At 36.5% G+C, this 19,902-nt stretch overlaps 1 protein-coding gene across 7 annotated transcripts in view; it reads left to right on the top strand.

Moving 5' to 3' along the window:
- Window positions 1-19,902, top strand: part of LOC101147888 (glutamate carboxypeptidase 2) — a 69,143-nt gene that overhangs the window by 33,334 nt on the left and 15,907 nt on the right. For all 7 annotated transcript variants that reach the window (XM_055354949.2, XM_055354946.2, XM_055354945.2 and 4 more), the window contains 7 exons: window positions 477-562; window positions 1,984-2,103; window positions 4,178-4,260; window positions 6,198-6,261; window positions 10,685-10,752; window positions 17,430-17,521; window positions 18,663-18,753. In XM_055354949.2, the coding sequence (XP_055210924.2) occupies window positions 477-562; window positions 1,984-2,103; window positions 4,178-4,260; window positions 6,198-6,261; window positions 10,685-10,752; window positions 17,430-17,521; window positions 18,663-18,753 (604 nt within the window). The remainder of the gene's footprint in view (window positions 1-476; window positions 563-1,983; window positions 2,104-4,177; window positions 4,261-6,197; window positions 6,262-10,684; window positions 10,753-17,429; window positions 17,522-18,662; window positions 18,754-19,902) is intronic.

Raw genomic sequence — 19,902 nt, 5'->3', positions numbered from 1 at the left:
GAAATTTTATTAACCAGGGAAGATTGAACTCATGTAGTGGGAAGGAAGACTGAGGCATATCACTTTATCTGCACAGGCTTTGTCACAAGCTGTTGACTGTTCTCTAGTTCCATTCAAGTTCCAAAGAGAATTATTTATAAACTGTTGCCTGCTCTTTGGGTCCATTTAACTCTCTTGAAAACCATTTACCACCCCTCAAAACCACCTGCACTCCCCCACTTCCCCCTCCTCTATGAAGAGGGTGCTAGTTAAACTTCAGCCATTTGACCTTTGTTTGCGTCTCACATTTTGTTTGGCTCCTGTATACACTGGTGTGTTAGTAAGTTTGTATGCCTTTTCGCCTGTTAATCAATTTTCAGTTTATTTTACCAGACTTGAACCTTCAAAGGCAGAGGGGAAAATTCCCTTAACCCTTATAGTGTTAATCTGTTAACCAGTTTTTTTTTTTTAAAGAATGTCTTTTATTTTTGCATTAGAAAAGTCAAGATGCACATCCACTCTACCAATGAAGTGACGAGAATTTACAATGTGATAGGTACTCTCAGAGGAGCAGTGGAACCAGGTAAAGGAATCGTTTGCTTAGCAAATATTGATCAAGTAACTGTTATGTGCTGTATACTACCAAGCTCTGGGAGTGCGAAGTGAATCAAAACAAACAAACAAACAAACAAATGAAGAAAATCAGTGGAACTCACCTAAAAACAAAGGAAATAAGTATGAAATAATTTTGTATTGTGGTACAGGTGGTGAAGAAAAGTGAATGTTTGGTGCTAGGCTGGGCAGATGACCAAGGTGAATGATAAATTGTGCAGGCCTCAATTAAAGGATCAAGGGAAGCAGGGTAGGGAAAGATGTGTTTTCTTCCGAGTTTTCTGAATTTTTTTTTACCATATTTTTGCATAGAGAAATATCTTCATGATAACTATAAACATCTATATAAAATATCACACTCTTAGAAAATTAAGATAATCTTGTATTAATGAATCCTTTGCATAGTTTTATTTTCTACCACTAAAGCCACTGATAAAATATATGGACATATGATTTCCATAGAAGTTCAGATGATCTACTGATTAATACAATTTATACATAGTCTTAGTTCATGAAGGCTCAGTTTCTTATGAACTATTTGGTTCTGTATTTCTTACCAAAACAGATACTATTAAATGCATATTAAACATATTAATTGCATGTTTCTTACAAGCAGCTAGTGATTTATTTTAGATCAAGAATATTGATATCCTTGTTGTTTGCATATTCTAAAGAGTACTAAACAATATATAAGTGGCTACTATTGAATGATACCGAGTACCTATTTTGTGCCAGTTCCATGATAAGCATTGGAAATGGGGAGATAAAAGAAGACACAGACCAGAGACAAACAACTGACAGTTTGTGAAGGGAGCCATATGCTTAAGGGTGATCAATGCTTTATCACTCCTGAGAGCTGGGTAGGCAAAGAAATTCCCTCTTCTATAGAAAATACTTGAGCTGTACTTTAAAAACTGCATAGAGGGAGAAAATATTTGAGCTGTACCTTAAAAACTGAATGGAGGGAGAAAATATTTGAGCTGTACCTTAAAAACTGAATAGAAAGAATAGGAATTGGAGAACTTCCTATGTGGCCACTATGTTCTCTTACTCTGAATATATTAGAAAATGGTAAGTTAGGTAAGAGAGGAGTAATAGAGAATTACAAAAAATGTGAATAAGGATAACCTTAAACTTTCTTAATTACTTAATGTAGTACTTATAATTATAGTAATACATCGAAATATATATTTGCTTTATCACATTTATGCTTGCTTTCTCAGATAGAAGAAACACATATTAAAATCAGAAATAACATATTTTCACAAATCTTGGGGAACCTAGCCTTTTTTTTTTTTTTTGAGGCATGAGTGCTTTGTATTTAGATGCTGTTTGCAATTTTCTCTTTTATTGACCTGAAATGACAAATAATCTTGTATCTATGCTTTCTAGACAGATATGTCATTCTGGGAGGTCACCGGGACTCATGGGTGTTTGGTGGTATTGACCCTCAGAGTGGAGCAGCTGTTGTTCATGAAATTGTGAGGAGCTTTGGAACACTGAAAAAGGAAGGTAATACAAACAAACAGCAAAAAAAACACAACCTATCTGAGTCTCAGTTTAGCCTTCTGTAAAGGGAGTATAAAAATACTACCTCAACCATTACATGTGTTTGGTAAAAATACCAATACAATTTTCAGTGTTGGTTGGTTAATTATATTGTTTATTTATTTTTGCTTTTATTTATATAACACATATATTATTGATATGTATGTATTAAGTGATTATCTGAAATAAAGGAATTATACTGTTAATGGTTGTTCTTGGCAACTAAGAAGATGAAGATGGGTTACATCACTAGAGAAAACACACTGAAATTAGATTATAAGCCAAAACTTCCTAGTCAGAGACTGTAAGCAGACATTCCTCCATCTCTTCTAACCCCAGACCTCAGATTATGTGTACAAAGTAATTAAGGAGATAGATGCTCTATTCAGAGAAATACTGGTCTTAGGTCTAATGGGATTCTGTCAAAAGTTTGGAATCTGTGTTCTCACATCCTGAGCCCTGGTGTGCTCTCACAAAAATTAGGTTTACACTCATAACATCACCACTTTAGCCATTTTAGAATCTTCATATGAAAGCCAAAGCAAAATTTAGTTCAAATGTTTGCTTTTTAAAAAAATAATTACACATTGAGAGCAGGAAGTTCATTCTCTTTATTGACCCTGCAAACAAGGTGTCTGGGGCTGTAAAATGTAATCTATATATTTTATCAACAATAAAAACAATAATGTATGTTGTTTGCATAGTATTTACTTTTTTTTTGAGAAACTTTTTATATGTCCTATCTTCTTTGAAGTCATAGCAACTAGGGAGAAGACATATTTACTTATCTTTTCATGTTACAGATAAGTTAACCAAGGTTTAGAGAGTCAAGTAATTTCCCCAGGATTATGTAGCTAGCATGTGGCAGCATAAGAGAATCAGGGCTGAAACTCAAATTTCTCACTACCAGTCCTCAAAACCATGATGTCTCTATTTAAAATAAAATGTAAAGGCGCTCAGTTCTTTTTTCTACACAGCCATCTTATATTTGAAGAAAACAAACAATGGAGACCTAAATTTACATAATTCATGAAGTACGTAGTGTTTAATTTTATTACAAAAATGTTTCATGATTTTTCTAGGAAATTCCTGTGGTAACTATACAAAACATCACTGTGACAATTATAGAATATGCCAAAGAAATGGAATGCTGATGAATAATAATAGGAAATTTGAATAATACTATTGACAAAAACAAAAGACTCGAGTTAACAGCTATAGTATACACATTCTTAAGCACACATGAATATTTACTAAGATGATGACTACTCGCAATTTTGGGGACACCTACTCAGTGCTTTCTAAACATTATTCCATTTAATCCTCCCACAATCAAGTGGTGTCCTTCATCTTTACTGTCTTGTTCCTTGTATACAGATGAAGAAATGCAAGTTTAGTAGGTTTGAATAACTTTCCCTCAGTCATGCTGCTAGTGAGAGAACCAGGGTTTGAAACAAGATCTTGCTTTAACTCCAAGGTCAGTGTTTATAACCTCTGAGACACATCACCCCTCTGTTGAATTATGTGGTTTTCAGCAACAGCAAACATTGCTGTTGCTAACTGAGCCCTTGTTGATTAATTCTGGCAGAGAATGGTGTGAAATCATACGGACCAGCTGATATTGAACAATTGTTCATTTGATGTCAGAACAACAGGAAAGAGTTCTAAAGGATTTTCTTTCAGTTATATCTGCTTTCAGAATACCAAATGCATCTAGAAATTTCTTTCTTTGTTCTAGGCGGTTGCAGACCACCAATGACTTCCTATGCATAGCGAATCATTATAAACCTATTAGAATGTTTTATGATCTTGCAAGATTTTTACTGTCACATTTCCCCCCTTTTCTATGTAATTGTGCTATTTTGTATTGACAACTTTAAAATCTTACAAAAGAAAGTTACGTAAGTAAAGATTTTTTACTACAATTTGCCCTTCCCAAACCATCAATGACTTTTTTTTTTTCCAATCTGGGCTTGGTAGTGTCCTGGGTATATTATGAATTTTTTTTCTATCATTTATATATACACATACATTTTAGGGTGGAGACCTAGAAGAACAATTTTGTTTGCAAGCTGGGATGCAGAAGAATTTGGTCTTCTTGGTTCTACTGAGTGGGCAGAGGTTAGTTGGTAATTTGCTATAATATAAATTTTTATAAAATAAAGTAGCCAGGACTTATTTGCCAAGCACATAAAAATAAGAAGTGAATATAATGAGAAAGTATTCAAAGTTTTTTCCCCAAAATCTGAAGTAACATATTCTTGTTCAAAAATCAGCAATAAAAATCTCTGTTGCTAAAGAACTAAGTTTCGTTTGAACCTTTTAGAGCCACTTAATGTCAATTGTCAAAATTAATTTATCTTCATTTCCTGGGAGTATGAGAGTAAATAAGTAGATATGCTAGAAACCAAACATCAAAACAAGGAGTTCGTTTCTTAATCATATTGTAGTTTATTCTTCAAAATATTGTCTTAGCAAACATGAACGACCTAACAGACTTTTCAGTGAATATCTTCCCATAAACATGTCATTTAAATGGAGAATCTTGTCTGATTCAAAGGGAATTAAGCTATTTCAAATTTATGAAAAATGTGAAGTTAAATTGTCTCTATTTCCTGACCATGAAGCCAAATTTTCCTGTATCATGTTTGATTTCTATCATGATTCTATTACGCTTTCCAAAATATCTCCTAAAGCTAACTATACAGAGTCTCACTCTGTTGCCCAGGCTGGAGTACAGTGACGTGATTTCTGCTCACTGCAGCGTCAGCATCCCGGGTTCAAGCAATTCTCCTGCCCTAGGCTCCTGAGTAGCTGGGATTACAGGCATGTGCCACCACACCTGGCTAATTTTTTTATGTTTAATAGAGACAGGGTTTTGCTGTGTTGGCCAGGCTGGCCTCAAACTCCTGAGCTTAAGTGATATACCTGCCTCGGCCTCCCAAAGTGCTAGGAATACAGGCGTGCGTCACCACGCCTGGCCGTAAGGTATACTTTTCATTTATCTTTCTTAATTAATAATGACCTGCTCTATGTTAATTTATGGTAAAAGTAAGGGAGAAATTTCCACCACAGAATATTTACTAAGCCATTTGAAAAGTAATTTTACCTGCATGTATTGTTGGCTTTATATAACAGAAGCATTAGCTATAAATTAAATATGTGCAAAGTCAATGTTTATTCCATTAATTTCCAGTCATGCTGTAAATATTTATTGGCTCCTTTCATACTCCAGATATTATGTGAAACCCTGTGGACTTTAATTTTCTCTGAAAAAAAAAATGGTGCTCCTGTAGACTTAGTCAAAGTTTTATAAGAAAGAATTTTGCCACTATCTGGAAGAACCTAATATTTTGACGGTGTAGTTTGTGTCTTTCAAATTATTTTTTTCACTTACAGTTGTATTTTTTTCATTTTTTATCTTATAGTCAGAATGCTTAGGAAATTACCTATTTTAGAGACTCAGAATTCACATTGATATCTCAAAAAAACTTTGCTACGCTTTGTTCTAAAAGTGTGCAATTATCAATATTGACCAGGAGATGGTACCATCCTACAGGAGAGCCTGACTTCATGGTCAGGAGATGATTTAAGTTCACTTATTTTTCATGATATGAAATTTAACTTAAAATTTCATACACTTAAAATACCTTCATTCCATATGAATCAGACAAGATTCTCTGCTTAAATAATGAGATGTTTATAGGAAGATTTTCACTGAAAAGTCTCTTAGGTCATTCATGTTTGCTAAGACAACTTTTTGAAGGACAAACTACAGTATGGTTAAGAAATTAACTCATTTTCCACTTACCATAAGTATATGGACAATTTCATCTTAAATATTAGCTTTTAACAAGTTTTGCTTGTTGTTTCCTACCAGTAATCTTTATTGAAATTCTTTCAAAGCAGCTCTTTTATGAGAATTTCTTATGTCAAATTTGTCGTTAATATGGGTCAGCTCAATTAGAAATCTACATACATTAAATGTAGATGTGCATTTTGTGGGGGAGGGGGAGTGGGTTATAACTTTATATTTATAGTTTTCCTTTTTATTATAGGAGAATTCAAGACTCCTTCAAGAGCGTGGCGTGGCTTATATTAATGCTGACTCGTCTATAGAAGGTGAATATTGTTGGTCTTATAAGAAAAGATGTGATTAAACTAGGAGCAGCAGTCTAGTTAATAAATTATGCACTAACAAGGAAGGCTATGTATTAACGTGTGGTTAGGGAATCTACTGCAACCTCTGACAGGAAGCAGTGTGTGAACCCTAGTTGAGAGTTGGGTGAGTCCTAGGTGAGCAGGTTTTTCTTTTCTTCTTTCCTTTCCTTTTGTTTTCTTTTCTCTTTTCTTTTCTTTCTTTTCTTACTTTTTTTTTGCTTTGAAGTATAGAGTACTAATTCAGAAAAGCAGCATTCTTTGATTAGCTTCATCTGGCAGATTTCTTTTTATATACAGCAGGAATTTAGTAAGTATCTGTTGAATGATTAACTCAGGGACCTAAAGAGTTCTATAATTTAGAATGGTGTAGAAAAAAAGTATCATTTGTGGCGTGCGGTGGCTCACGCCTGTAATCGCAGCACTTTGGGAGGCTGAAGCGGGTGGATCACTTCAGGTCAGGATTTCGAAACCAGCCTGGCCAACATGGTGAAACCCCGTAGCTATTACAAATGCAAAAATTAGCCGGCTGTGGTGGCGCACTCAGTATAGATAATATACTAAATCAATCTTGAATTATAATGTATGCAGGTACTTTAGAAAGGGCAGGATAAAACCACTCTGGGAGTTCAGAGGAAAGAATAATAGAAACTTCAGGAAAGGGTTGAGAAAGGGGATAGGCATTTGAGGCTGACTTTGAAGAATGGAAATACGTTTAATAAGCAAAGGACCAAACTAAAGGAAATCTCAGATTGATTTTCACGAAAATGAAAGAGTCCATTGTCACTACAATCCAGCTCCACTAATATATCTATATCTTGACCATATGCAACATCCCAGCCATTGCACTCCTGTTCTCTACACTCAGATTGCGCTTCAACACCTCTTTATGTGTTCAATCCTTATCCTTAGACCCTCCTTTGAAATGTTACTTTTTCAGGGAAGACATGTCTTCATGGCACTCATCACTGTCATTACTAAGTAATTATTTGTTTTACAATTAATAGACTGTATTCTTTAACAAGGAACAGACAGTATCTTGCTTTATTCACTCCTAGATTCCTAATGTCTTATTAAATAAATATTTGTGGTATGGTTGCAAAAGAAAAAAAAGGACTAAATGAATGAAGGGGGAATTTTTTAGAATATTTTCTTTAGTGTATTAGTAAATTTGCCATGTCAACACTCGGAACATGAGACCTTGATGGAGTCACGTTGGCATTTTCTTTTTCTTTTTCTGTTTTTTTTTTGTGTGTGTTTTTTTGTTTCTGTTCTTTTTCTGTTTTTTGTTTGTTTGTTTGTTTTTTCTGTTTCTGTTCTTCTTCTGTTTTTTTGTTTGTCTGCTTGTTTGTTTTGAGTCAGGGTCTCACTCCGCAGCCCAGGTTGGAGTGCGTGGAGCGATCATGGCTCACTAGTCTTGATTTCCCAGGCTCAAGTGATCCTCCAACCTCAGCCTCCTTGGTAGCTGGGACTACAGGCAAACGTCCAGCTAGACGTCCAGCTAATTTTTGTATTTTTAGTGGAGATGACGTTTGACCATATTACCCAGGTTGGTCTGAAACTCAAGCTGTCTATCCACATTGTTCTCCCAAAATGCTAGGATTACGGGTCTGAGCCACAGCTCCCAACCTTCCTTTTCTTCTTTGTCAATGCCTCTGAGCTACACTGCTCTGAAAGTTAGTTTACACAGTGCATTTGGTTATTCTTTTCTCCTTCTCTTAGGGTAGTGGCTAAGAGCTTGACCTTTGGCGTCAGATGCCTGGATTCATTCCTGGCCCTGAAACTTCCTATTTGTGTGACCCAAGCTACTTACTTTCTGTGCCTCAGTTTTCTCACTTCTAAATATAACTTCTAAGAGCTCCTATCTCGAAGGCTCCTGTAAGGGCAAAAAAAGTTACATTTGCAAATCTCCCAGACCTGTGCCTTGCACAGAGTAAATGTCAAAAAAAGTTAACTTTGATTAGTATCATTACACCTACTTAAAACACATAATAAAGTGAAATATATATATGTATATATATGTATATTATATGCCCACCCAGAATAAATACTCCAAATATATTTTCTTGAAACGTAGAATAACGTTCTCTTTATTGATAGTTTTTTTCTGTTTGTTGTTGTTGTTGTTGTTATTGTTGTTTTGAAATGAGATCTTGTAGTATTGTCCAGGATAGTTTCAAACTCCTGAGCTCAACTGATCCTCCCCCGTCAGCCTCCCAAGTAGCTGGGAAAACAAGTGTGTGGCACCATACTTGGCCATAGTTTTTTAAGATTTGATATTTTAATGTATTTTAAAAACTCATTAAGCTTTGCTACTTATGTCATCCCTGGCTTGAAATTGCTCCATTGTGTCTCTATAATTTTCAAAATCGAGAACAAAGGACAGGAGGTACTATATGATTGGGACACCATTCATCTCACTTGTTTTATATTTTTACATTGTATTAATGTTTCTTTCTCAAATAATACAAATAATCATAGATTCTGAAATTTCTAATGTTAAAATGTAAAATTTACAAATAAAGCGAAACTCCCCAATGCAAACTATTCTCAAACTTAGTCCTCTCTCCAAAGGTATTACTGTCCTCAGTTTTAGGTGTTTCCATCATGTTGGCATTAATATATAGAATTTAGCTTCACAAAGCACCAAGAGCGTAGTGGGTGCTATCTCAGGTGCTTTACACGTAAAAAAATTATTTAGTACTCACAATAACCCTCTGAGATAAGTAGGTAAATATTTTTATTATCCCTTTTGTATAAAAGAAGAAACTGACACTCAGAGAGGTTAAGTAACTCTCCCAAGGCCACACAGCTAGTGAAGGGTTGAGCTTAGACTCAAATCAGACTGGTCTGTTCCAACTTTACCCTTCTAACCACTACACTGTATTGTCTCTCACCACCTTATACAGGTATTTGGTATCATATTACAGCTAAATTGTTCTACAACTTGCCTTTTTCATTCAGCAACACATTATGAAAAACTTTCCATATCAGCACGTATCTCTGTTTCACTTAAAAAACAAACACTACCACCAGACAACAAAAATCTACAATATATTCAATAGGACAAATTTTGTATCAGTTTTCTAGCTGCTGGACAGATTGCTTCAGTTTGTTGTGGTTAATATTATTTTATTTGCATGCTTTTTTGGTATAATGTGAGGAGAGGGTAGAGAGCTACAAGTATATTTATTTGGTCTTCAGATGTGGGCAATTAAATTGTAATAAATGCTGCCAAACTACTCCACTCCCCAATTTCCACTCTTATAAGCACTTCTGTTTTAAAAATTACATTGGCTGTTTGTACATATTTATTCTTCCAGATAAATTTTAGAATCTAAAATCAAATCTTTAAGTTCCATAAACAATTCTGTTGTGGTGTCACTATTTTAAAAGCCTCAACTTTTGCTGTTCTCAAACATGGATCTGAGGCTTTGGGATAAAAGCTAGTTGCCATCCTCTGAGTGTTTCATGTGCTTTTACATTTCTGGGCATTCGCACAGGCTATGCCTTTAGCTGCAAATGCCATTTTTCCCCCCAACTGTGTCCTGGTTCTAGAAAACCCAGTTCAAGAGTCCCCTCTCCAAGTTTGTGAATTTGTCTTGACTTCTCTCCCCCAAAACTCCTCCTGAGTCAGCAGCCCCTCCCTGTGCTGTCTTGGCTTCCCAAGAACACCTCTCCTGGGTGCTTCACTTGATTGTCACAACCACCAGCCCCCTCCTGAGGAATGGGGACTGAAACTCTAAGAAGAGCACCTGGTTCACAAATTCATTGTCACAACAAATATTGATTGGTTAAATGCCAAATTCTAGGATTGTTCTAAACACTTGGGGTATGGCAGCAAACAAGAGAGTGCACCTTATCCCAGGGGACTTATCGTCTAGTGGGAGGGCCAATAATAAAAAGACAAGTACTTAATATGTTTTACGTTAAATAGATAAGTAATACGGAGAAACATGAGCCAAGGTTAAAAGAGAGAGTGGCTAAAATTAGGGGGTAAGAGAGTGCTATTTTAGGTAGGGTGATCAGGGGAAATCTCTCAGAAAAACATGACATTAGACCAGAGGAGGAGGAGTAAGTCATGCAGATATAATGCAGAATACTGTTCCAGGCTGGAAGGACAGTGTGTGCAAAGATGCTGAGGGAGTATTCTTGGGCAGAATGTAAAATGCAGATTTTGAGAGGTGACCTAGGGTTTCATATATGGCAGTGTGGGCCATGGTGAGGATGATGGACTTTACAGAGTTAGTTGGGAAGCCATTGGAGAGTTACAGTTGAAATCAGATTTTAAAACAATCATTCTGGTAGGAATTTAGCAGTGGTCTTTGAAGAAAATAATAACAGAAAGAAATTAAATTTTAAAATCTATTCTTTTCTTATTTTTCAGGAAACTACACTCTGAGAGTTGATTGTACACCGCTGATGTACAGCTTGGTATACAACCTAACAAAAGAGGTATATAATTACATATAATTTAAGAAAACCCAAATTCTACAAATGATGTTTTCTTGAGGTATTATTATGTTAAACATTGGTGGTGTTTTATAACTTCTTGTCTTCATTTCATATAACATATATGACATCACATCTTCACAGACCATCACATCTAGTAAACTGTTTACACAGATTGCCTCATTTCTCACCACACCACTGTGAGGTAGCCCATTAGTAGCATCATGTCTACCATCTCCATTCTTAAAACAGTGAAACTGAGCTCAAAGAACATTGGCCACCAAAGTCACACACAACTTGTATGGTAGCCGAACCAAGACTTGGTCCTATGGCTCAACTCCTTAATTAAAAAACTTGTTTATACTCTTCAGTATAGTGATACCAATTAATTCAGAACACAGGAATCATTAAATGTTCTAATTGATTGAGAAAGAATATTTATAAGAATACCAGGTGCTGGCTTCCAGGGACAGAGGCTAGATGAGATCACAATTACATTTTTTCAGATAGGGATTATAAATAAAATTTAAATGCCATTAAGCTTTGGTTTCAAAAGAATGGAATGGAGGAGTAACCAAGATGACTGACTAGAAGCAACTATGGTGTGTGGCTCTCACAAAGAGAAATTGAAGGGGCAAGTAAATATAGCACCTTCAACGGAAACGAGCAGATACTCACATTGGGACTAATCAAGGAAACAACCCAACCCAAGGAGAATGGAGAAAAGCAAGGCAGGACGATGGCCCACCTGGGAATGACACAGAGTCAAGGGAACCTCCCCCACCCAGGAATATGATGAGCGAATGTGCAACCCCAGGAAACCATGCTTTTTCCATGGATCTTTGCAACCCTTAGGTCAGCAGATACCCTCGTGAACCCACTCCACCAGGGCCTTCAGTCTGATACACAGCTGCATGGAGTCTTAGCAGAACAGCCACTCAGGCATGCACGGAGACACAGGAGCTTTAGATACACCAGCTTTCCAGGCTTCATGGCAAAAGTAACTGCAACTCCAGCACAGCAGGAGGTTAGACCCCCATACATACCCATAAAAAAGAGGCCGAATTCAAGGGCCTGAGCAGTGATGGTCTGCAGGCCCCACTTCCACAGCACTTCACAGGATAAGACCCACTGGCTTGGATTTCCAGCCAGCCACTGGTAGCAGTGTTGTGCCTATCTGGGAAAGAGCTCTTGGGTGGTGGTGGGGGGCATGGAGTGGAGGGTGGAGGGGTGGGCTGCCATCTTTGCTGTTTGGGTGGCTTAGCCATTCCCAACTTTAGGCTTTGGAGAGCCCAAGATGACTGGGGGTGGAAGCGGTACCCCAGCACAGCACAGTGGCCCCACAAAAACGTGGCCAGACTTCCTTATAAAGCAGATCCCCAACTGCGTTCCTCATCAATGGGTGGAGCCTCCCAACTAGGGTTTCTGGCTACCCCCACTGATGTTGTCTGGCTAACAGAGGTTTTAGGACACCCTGGGATGGAGCTGCCAGGAGGAGGGGCAAACCACCATCTTTGCTGTTTGGGTGACTTAGCCATCCCAGGTTTCAGACTTCGGAGTGTCCAAGACAACCGAGGGCTGAAGTGGACCCTCACCACAGCACAGTTGCTCTACAAAAACGTGGCCAGACTACTTTTTAAACTGGGTCCCTGATCCTTTTCCTCCTGTCTGGGTAAGACCTCCTAGTGGGGTCTCCAGCCACCTCCTACAGGTCTGTTCAGGCTGGCAACATGTCTTTAACTCCCTTGGATGGAAGTCCCACAGTAAGAAGCAGGCTACATTCTTTACTGTTTCACAGCCATCACCGATGATTCCTCCAGGTACTGTAAAATCTGAGGCAACTAGTGATTGGAGTCGACCCCCCAGCACAACACAGCAGCCCTGCAGAAAAGTGGCTAGACTGTTTAAAAAAAAAGAAAGAAAAGAAAAGATAAAAAAGGACGAGCTCCACTCAAAGGTCACCAACCTCAAAGATTGAAGGCAGATAAGCCCACAAAGATGAGAAAGGATCAGTACAAGAACATTGAAAACTCAAAATGCCACAGTGCCCTCTTTCCTCCAAATGACTGCATCACTTCTCCAGCAAGGTTTCGGAACCGGGTTGAGGCTGAGATGCCTGAAATGACAGAAGTAGAATTCATAATATGGATAGGGACAAAGTTTACTGAGGTAAAGGAGCGTGTTGTAACCCAATTCTAGGAAGCTAAAAATCATGTTAAAACATTGCAGGAACTGACAGTAAAATGAGCCAGTTTAGAGAAGAATAGAGCTGAAAAATACTACAGCAACTTCACAATGCAGTCACAAGTATTAATAGCAGTATAGACCAAGTGAAGGAAAGAATCTTAGAGTTGAAGACTGTCTTTCTGAAATAATACAGGCAGACAAGAATAGAGAAAAAGGAATGAACAAAACCACCAAGAAATATGTGATTATGTAAAGAGACTGAATCTATGACTGATTGGTGTACTTGAAAGAGATAGGAAGAATGGAACCAGCTTGGAAAACATATTCCAGGATATAATCCATGAGAACTTTCCCAACATAGCTAGATAGGCCAACATTCAAATTCAGGAAATGCAGAGAACCTCAGTAAGATACTACTTGAGAAGATCATCCCCAAGACACATACTCCTCAGATTCTCCAAGGACAAAATGAGAGAAAAAATGTTAAAGGCAGCTAGGGGGAAAGGCCTGGTTACCTACAAAGGGAAGCCCATCAGCCTAACAGTGGACCTCTCAGCTGAAACCCTGCAAGCCAGAAGAGATTGGGGGCCAATGTTCAACATTCTTAGGAAAAAGAAATTCCAATCCAGAATTTCATATCCGACCACATTAAGCTTTATACGTGAAGGAGAAATAAGATTCTTTTAAGACAAGCAAATGCTGAGGGAATTTGTTACCACCAGACCTGTCTTAACAAGAGTTATTGACAGAAGTACTAAATATGGACAGGAAAGACTGTCACCAGCCACAACAAAAACACACTGAAGTACACAGACCAGTGATACTATAAAGCAATCACATAAGTCTGCAGAATAACCAGCTAACATCATGATGACAGGATCAAATCCACACATTTCAATTCTAATCTTATATGTAAATGGGCTAAATACACCAATTAAAATACATAGAGTGGCAAGCTGGATAAAGAACCAGGACCTATTGGTATCCTGTCTTCAAGAGACCCTTCTCATATGCAATGACACACATAAGTCAAAATAAATAGATGAAGGAAAGTCTACCAAGCAAATAGAAAACAGAAAAATGCAGGAGTTGCAATTCTAGTTTCTGACAAAACAGACTTTAAACCAACAAAGATAAAAAAAAGACAAAGAAGGGCATCACATAACGGTAAAGGATTCAATTCAACAAGAAGAGCTTACTGTCCTAAATATATATGCACATAACACAGGAGCACCCAGATTCATAAGGCAAGTTCTTAGAGACCTTCAAAGAGACTTAGACTCCCACACAATAATAGTGGTAGACTTTAACAGCCTATTGAAAATATTAATTAATTTTCAAGACATAAAATAACAAAGATATTCATGGCCTAAACTGAGTACTGGATCAAATGGACCTGATAGATATCTACAAAATTCTCCACCCAGAAACAACAGAATAGACATTCTTCTCAACAGCCCATGGCACTTACTCTAAAATTGATCACATAATTGGAAGTAAAACACTCCTCAGCAAAAGCAAAAGAAATAAAATTAAAAATGTCTCTTGTACTGCCGTGCAAATTCAAAATCAAGAGTAAGAAATTCACTCAAAACTATGCAATTCCATGGAAATTGAATAACCTGCTCCTGAATGACTTGTGGGTATATAATGAGATAAAAGCAGGAATCAAGAAGTTCTTTGAAACTAATGAGAACAAAGATATGACACACCAGAATCTCTGGGACACAGCTAAGGCAGAATTAAAAGGGAAATTTATAGCACTAAATGCCCACATTAAAAGTTAGAAATATCTGGCCAGGTGTGGTGGCTCACACCTGTAATCCCTGCACTTTGGGAGGCCGAGGAGGGCAGATCACAAGGTCAGGAGATCGAGACCATCCTGGCAAACACAGTGAAACCCCGTCTCTACTAAAAATACAAAAAATTAGCCAGACGTGGTGGCGGGTGCCTGTAGTCCCAGCTACTCGGGAGGCTGAGGCAGGAGAATCACTTGAACCCAGGAGGTGGAGGTTGCAGTGAGCTGAGATGACATCACTGCACTCCAGCCTAGACAACAGAGAGAGACTCCGTCTCAAAAAAAAAAGAAAAAAAATTAGAAAGATCTCAAGTTAACAGCCTAGTGTCAAAACTAAATATCTAGAGAACAAAAGCAAACAAACCCCAAAGCTAGCGGAAGACACGAAGTAACCAAGACCACAGCTGAACTGAAGGTGTTGGAGACATGAAAAACCCTTCAAAATATTAACGAATCCAGGAGCTGATTTTTTGAAAAAAATTAATAAAAAATAAAGTGCTAACTAGACTAATAAAGAAGAAAAGTGATAATATTCAAATAAACACCGTCAGAAATGATAAGGGGGAATATTCCCACTGACCCCACAGAAATACAAACATCAGAAGACATTATAAACACCTCTATGCACATAAACTAAAGAATCTAGAAGAAATGGAAATTAGCTGGGTGTGGTGGCAGGTGCCTGTAATCCCAGCTGCTCAGGAGGCTGAAGCAGGAGAATTGCGTGAACGAGGTTGCAGTGAGCAGAGATCGCGCAATTGCACTCTAGCCCAGGCGACAGTGCAAGACTTCATCAAAAAGCAAAACAAAACAAAAACAGAAAACAAAAAAGAAAAGGAAAAAGAAAAAAAAGGATAAATTTCTGGAAACATACACCTTCTGAAGGCTGAACCAGAAAGAAATTGAATCCCTGAACAGGCCAATCATGAGTTCTGAAACTGAGGCAGTAATAAATAGCTTACCAACCAAAAAAAGCCGAGGACCAAATGGATTCACAGCTTAATTCTACCAGAGGTACAAAGAAGGGCTGGTACTATTTCTATTGAAACTATTTCCAAATAATTAGGAGGAGAGACTCCTCCCTAACTAATTCTATGAGGCCAGCATCATCCCAATACCAAAACTAGGCAGAGATACAACAGCAACAAAAATTCAGGCCAGTATCTATGATGAACAATGATGCAAAAATCCTCAATAAAATACTGGAAAACAGAATCCAGCAGCACATTAGAAAGCTTATCCACCACAATCAAGTAGGCTTCATCCCAGGGATGCAAGGTTGATTCAACATATGCAAATCAATAAATGCAGTTAATCACATAGGCAGAACTAGAAACAAAAACCACATGATTATCTCAATAAATGCAGAAAAAAGCTTTCAATAACATTGAATATCTCTTCATGTTAAGAACTATCAATAAACTATCAATATTGAAGGAGCAAACCTCAAAATAATAACAGCCATATATGACAAACCCACAGCCAACATCGTACTGAATGGGCCAAAGCTACAAGCAGTCCTTTTCAAAACCGACACAAAATAAGGATTCTTCTCTAATCACTCCTATTCAACATAGTATTGGAAGTGCTGGCCAGGGTAATCAGGCAAGACAAAAAAATAAAGCTCATTCAAATAAAAAGAGAGGAGGTCAAACTATCCCTGTTTGCAGATGACATTATTCTATATCTAGGAAATTCCATTGTCAAAGCCCAAACGCTCCTTAAGCTGATAAGCAACTGTAGCAGTCTCAGGATACAAAATCAATGTACAAAAATTGCTAGCATTCCTATACACTAACAACAGACAAGCCAAGAGCCAAGTCACAAATTAACACTCATTCACAATTACCACAAAATGAATAAAATACCTATGAATACAGCTAACTCAGGAGGTGAAAGATCTCTACAAGGAGAACTACAAACCACTGCTCTAAGAAATCAGAGATGACATACTCAAATGGAAAAACATTCCATGCTCATGGATAGGAAAAATCAATATCATTAAAATGGCCATATTGCCCAAAGTAATTTATAGAGTCAGTGCTATTCCTATTAAACTATTATTGGCATTCTTCACAGAATTTGAAAAATCTGTTTTAAAATTCATATGGATCCCTAAAAGAGCCCATATAACCAAGGCAATCCTAAGCAAAAAGAACAAAGCTGGAGACATCAAACTATACTATGAGGCTACAGTAACCAAAACAGCATGATACTGGTACAAGAACAGACATTGCGGTTTATTGTATATTATTGAATGACTTTGGCAACCCTACTGGCAAGAAACAATATTAAATTGAATCCTTACCCTTAACCAGCTTGCTTCTTTTTATTTTCTTTGTTGTGAGATGAGAAATAGTTTTGACTGTAGTATCTTTTAATTCAGAAAAATAGACAAAAAGATCATACGCTATGCCATTCATCTAAAGACAATGGCTTGGTATGAATTTGGTGTAGCCTGTTTATGCTATGCACTTCATACATTTATTTTTATAATATAGTTCACCTATATATAATCACATGAGTATTTTCCCACTTGTCAGAAACTTATAATTCTTGATGACTGCTAGTGTATAGATAGCATCCCTTGTTTTTGCTGAATTGTGGCTTAGTTACTCACTTCTGGTTAATGGACATCTAGTTTTTAATATATCTGATTTGTAAATATTCTCTTTTTTTCTTTTAATTTGTGTAGCTGAAAAGCCCTGATGAAGGCTTTGAAGGCAAATCTCTTTATGAAAGTTGGACTAAAAAAAGTCCTTCCCCAGAGTTCAGTGGCATGCCCAGGTAAACAAATGAATGAAGTTTCCACTGAATTCAGTGTGGGATTGTTTTGAAAATAAAAGCATATTTTCTTTCAATCATTAAGTGAAAAACTGTTTCAAAATGGTCTAAAATCTGATAAAGAAAAGCATTACTTTGGTTCACAAATAAAATATTATTGTGTGTTTTGTAGTTAAATCTGCAGGATATCAAAATGTGATTTCTGTTTAGAATATGTAATATATACATATGGAACATTTCAACAGATTATAAAGATTGGTCATTTCTTATATGAAATGCGTGGGATGAGAAGTGTTTTGGACTTTGGTTTTTTTAAGATTTTGGAATATTTGCATTATACTTACCGGTTGAACATCCCTAATCTGAAAATTCATAATCTGAAATGCTTCAGTTAGCATTTCCTTTCAGTGTCACGTAGGTGCTTAAACACTTTTGGATTTTGCAGCATTTTTAAAAATGTTCTAATATTTAATTTTTGTGAGTACGTAGTAGGTGTATTTATTTTTGGGGTGCATGAAATGTTTTGATACAGATTTTGGATTTTTGGATTAGGGATACTCAACCCATGATAGAGATAATGGTGAAAAGTAATTTTCCTCATTTTTCTGCCACCTCATCACCTTGTAATTATCCTTTTTCTGAATATCATATAGTTAACAAATATTTTGCTTATTGCAATAAAAATGCAAGCATCATTTCAACATTGGTTGTGTCTTCACAAGCAAGGGAAGAAGAATAAATATCTCAGTGCTCTGAGTTTATCGATGTCAACAGCACTATTTATATTATTAAGGGCAAAATTTATGTCCAAATTATCTGAAAAATATTTGCTTTTCACTCTATTACGTACAACAAATAAAGTTGATAAATGGAATGAAATAATCTTAAGGAAAATGTTTTCCAACTTCAGAAACCTTTAACAAAATGTGACATAAAATAGTCATTCCTACACGAAATAGTCTCATAGAAGGAGATATTTTGTGATCAAAATTAATATTCTTTTCATGTTTCTGCTGCATGTCTAAAGCTGTATGTTTAAAATTACATTTATAATAGTAAGAATGGGGTTTAGTTTAATGGACATGTAATCTGTGCTTAATGAACAAATTACTTTGAAATAATTCTGTTGTTTTATCTCTAAAAGGATAAGCAAATTGGGATCTGGAAATGATTTTGAGGTGTTCTTCCAACGACTTGGAATTGCTTCAGGCAGAGCACGGTATACTAAAAATTGGGTAAGTGAATCTCAAATTATCCAAGATTATTTATGAATATGTTTTAACTAAACAAATAATTCTGACTCCAAAAAGTGACTCAAGCATTAGAGGAATAGAGAAATTTGAAAGCAGAGGGAGAAGTCTCAGTGGTTGACAGTATCACTACTACATAGGATAACTCCTGTATCTGGTATTCCAACCCTAAATTCAAGTGTCAGTTGGTATCAATACTCATGTCTGCAAATGTGAACTTCCATGTACTCCTTTAAACATATTTTCTGTTTCATTTGGTGGCATTGCATTCACTCAGTCATTTAAGTTGGAAATGTAGGAATTGTCTTTGATTTCACCCTCCTCCTTATTCAAAATTAGTATCTCCCCATTATCATTCAAAATTAATGAGTGTATTTGGATTTCCATCTCTTACTGTATCTCCAATTATTAAACAAATAACAAGTCATTAAACAAATGAAAAATGGTATATATATTAGTCTGTTTTCCTGCTCCTAATAAAGACATACCCGAGACTGGGTCATTTAAAAGGGAAATATGTTTAATTGACTCACAGTTTCATATGGCTGGGGAGGCATCACAATCATGGCTGAAGGTGAGTGAGGAGCAAAGTTACATCTTACCTGGCAGCAGGCAAGAGAGCATATACAGGGGAACTTCCCTTTATAAAACCATCAGCTCGCATGAGACTTATTCACTATCACGAGAGCAGTGCAGGAAAACTCGACCCCCATGATTCAATTACCTCCCACAAAGTCTCTCCCATGACACGTGGGGATTATCATAATTCAAGGTGAGATTTGGGTGGGGACACAGAGTCAAATCTTATCAGTATAATACACTGTGTACGTGTAAAAGTCATGATTCCCTTTCTTTTGCTGTTGATTATATATATATATATATATATATATATATGGTTTTCATTTTCTTCAAAGTAAATTGGGTACATAGTTTATAAAATGTCAAGTAGTTTTATAAGAACGCTGGTTTATAATTAAAAACAGTTGTTTCTTATTTCCATTTCATATTCATACCACCCCTGATTTCTGTTCATCAGATGAAAACTTTGTCAACTTTTATGATACATCCATATTTATAAGTAATATTTTAATCCTGATACTTTTTCAATTTTAAATTTTATGTTATAAAGAAAAA

This window comes from Gorilla gorilla, chromosome 9 (genome assembly GCF_029281585.2).
Source record: "Gorilla gorilla gorilla isolate KB3781 chromosome 9, NHGRI_mGorGor1-v2.1_pri, whole genome shotgun sequence".
In the NCBI taxonomy this organism is placed as follows: domain Eukaryota; kingdom Metazoa; phylum Chordata; class Mammalia; order Primates; family Hominidae; genus Gorilla; species Gorilla gorilla.
The sequence above is the reverse complement of the archived record's forward strand: the minus strand, read 5'-3'. Positions and strand labels throughout refer to the sequence as shown.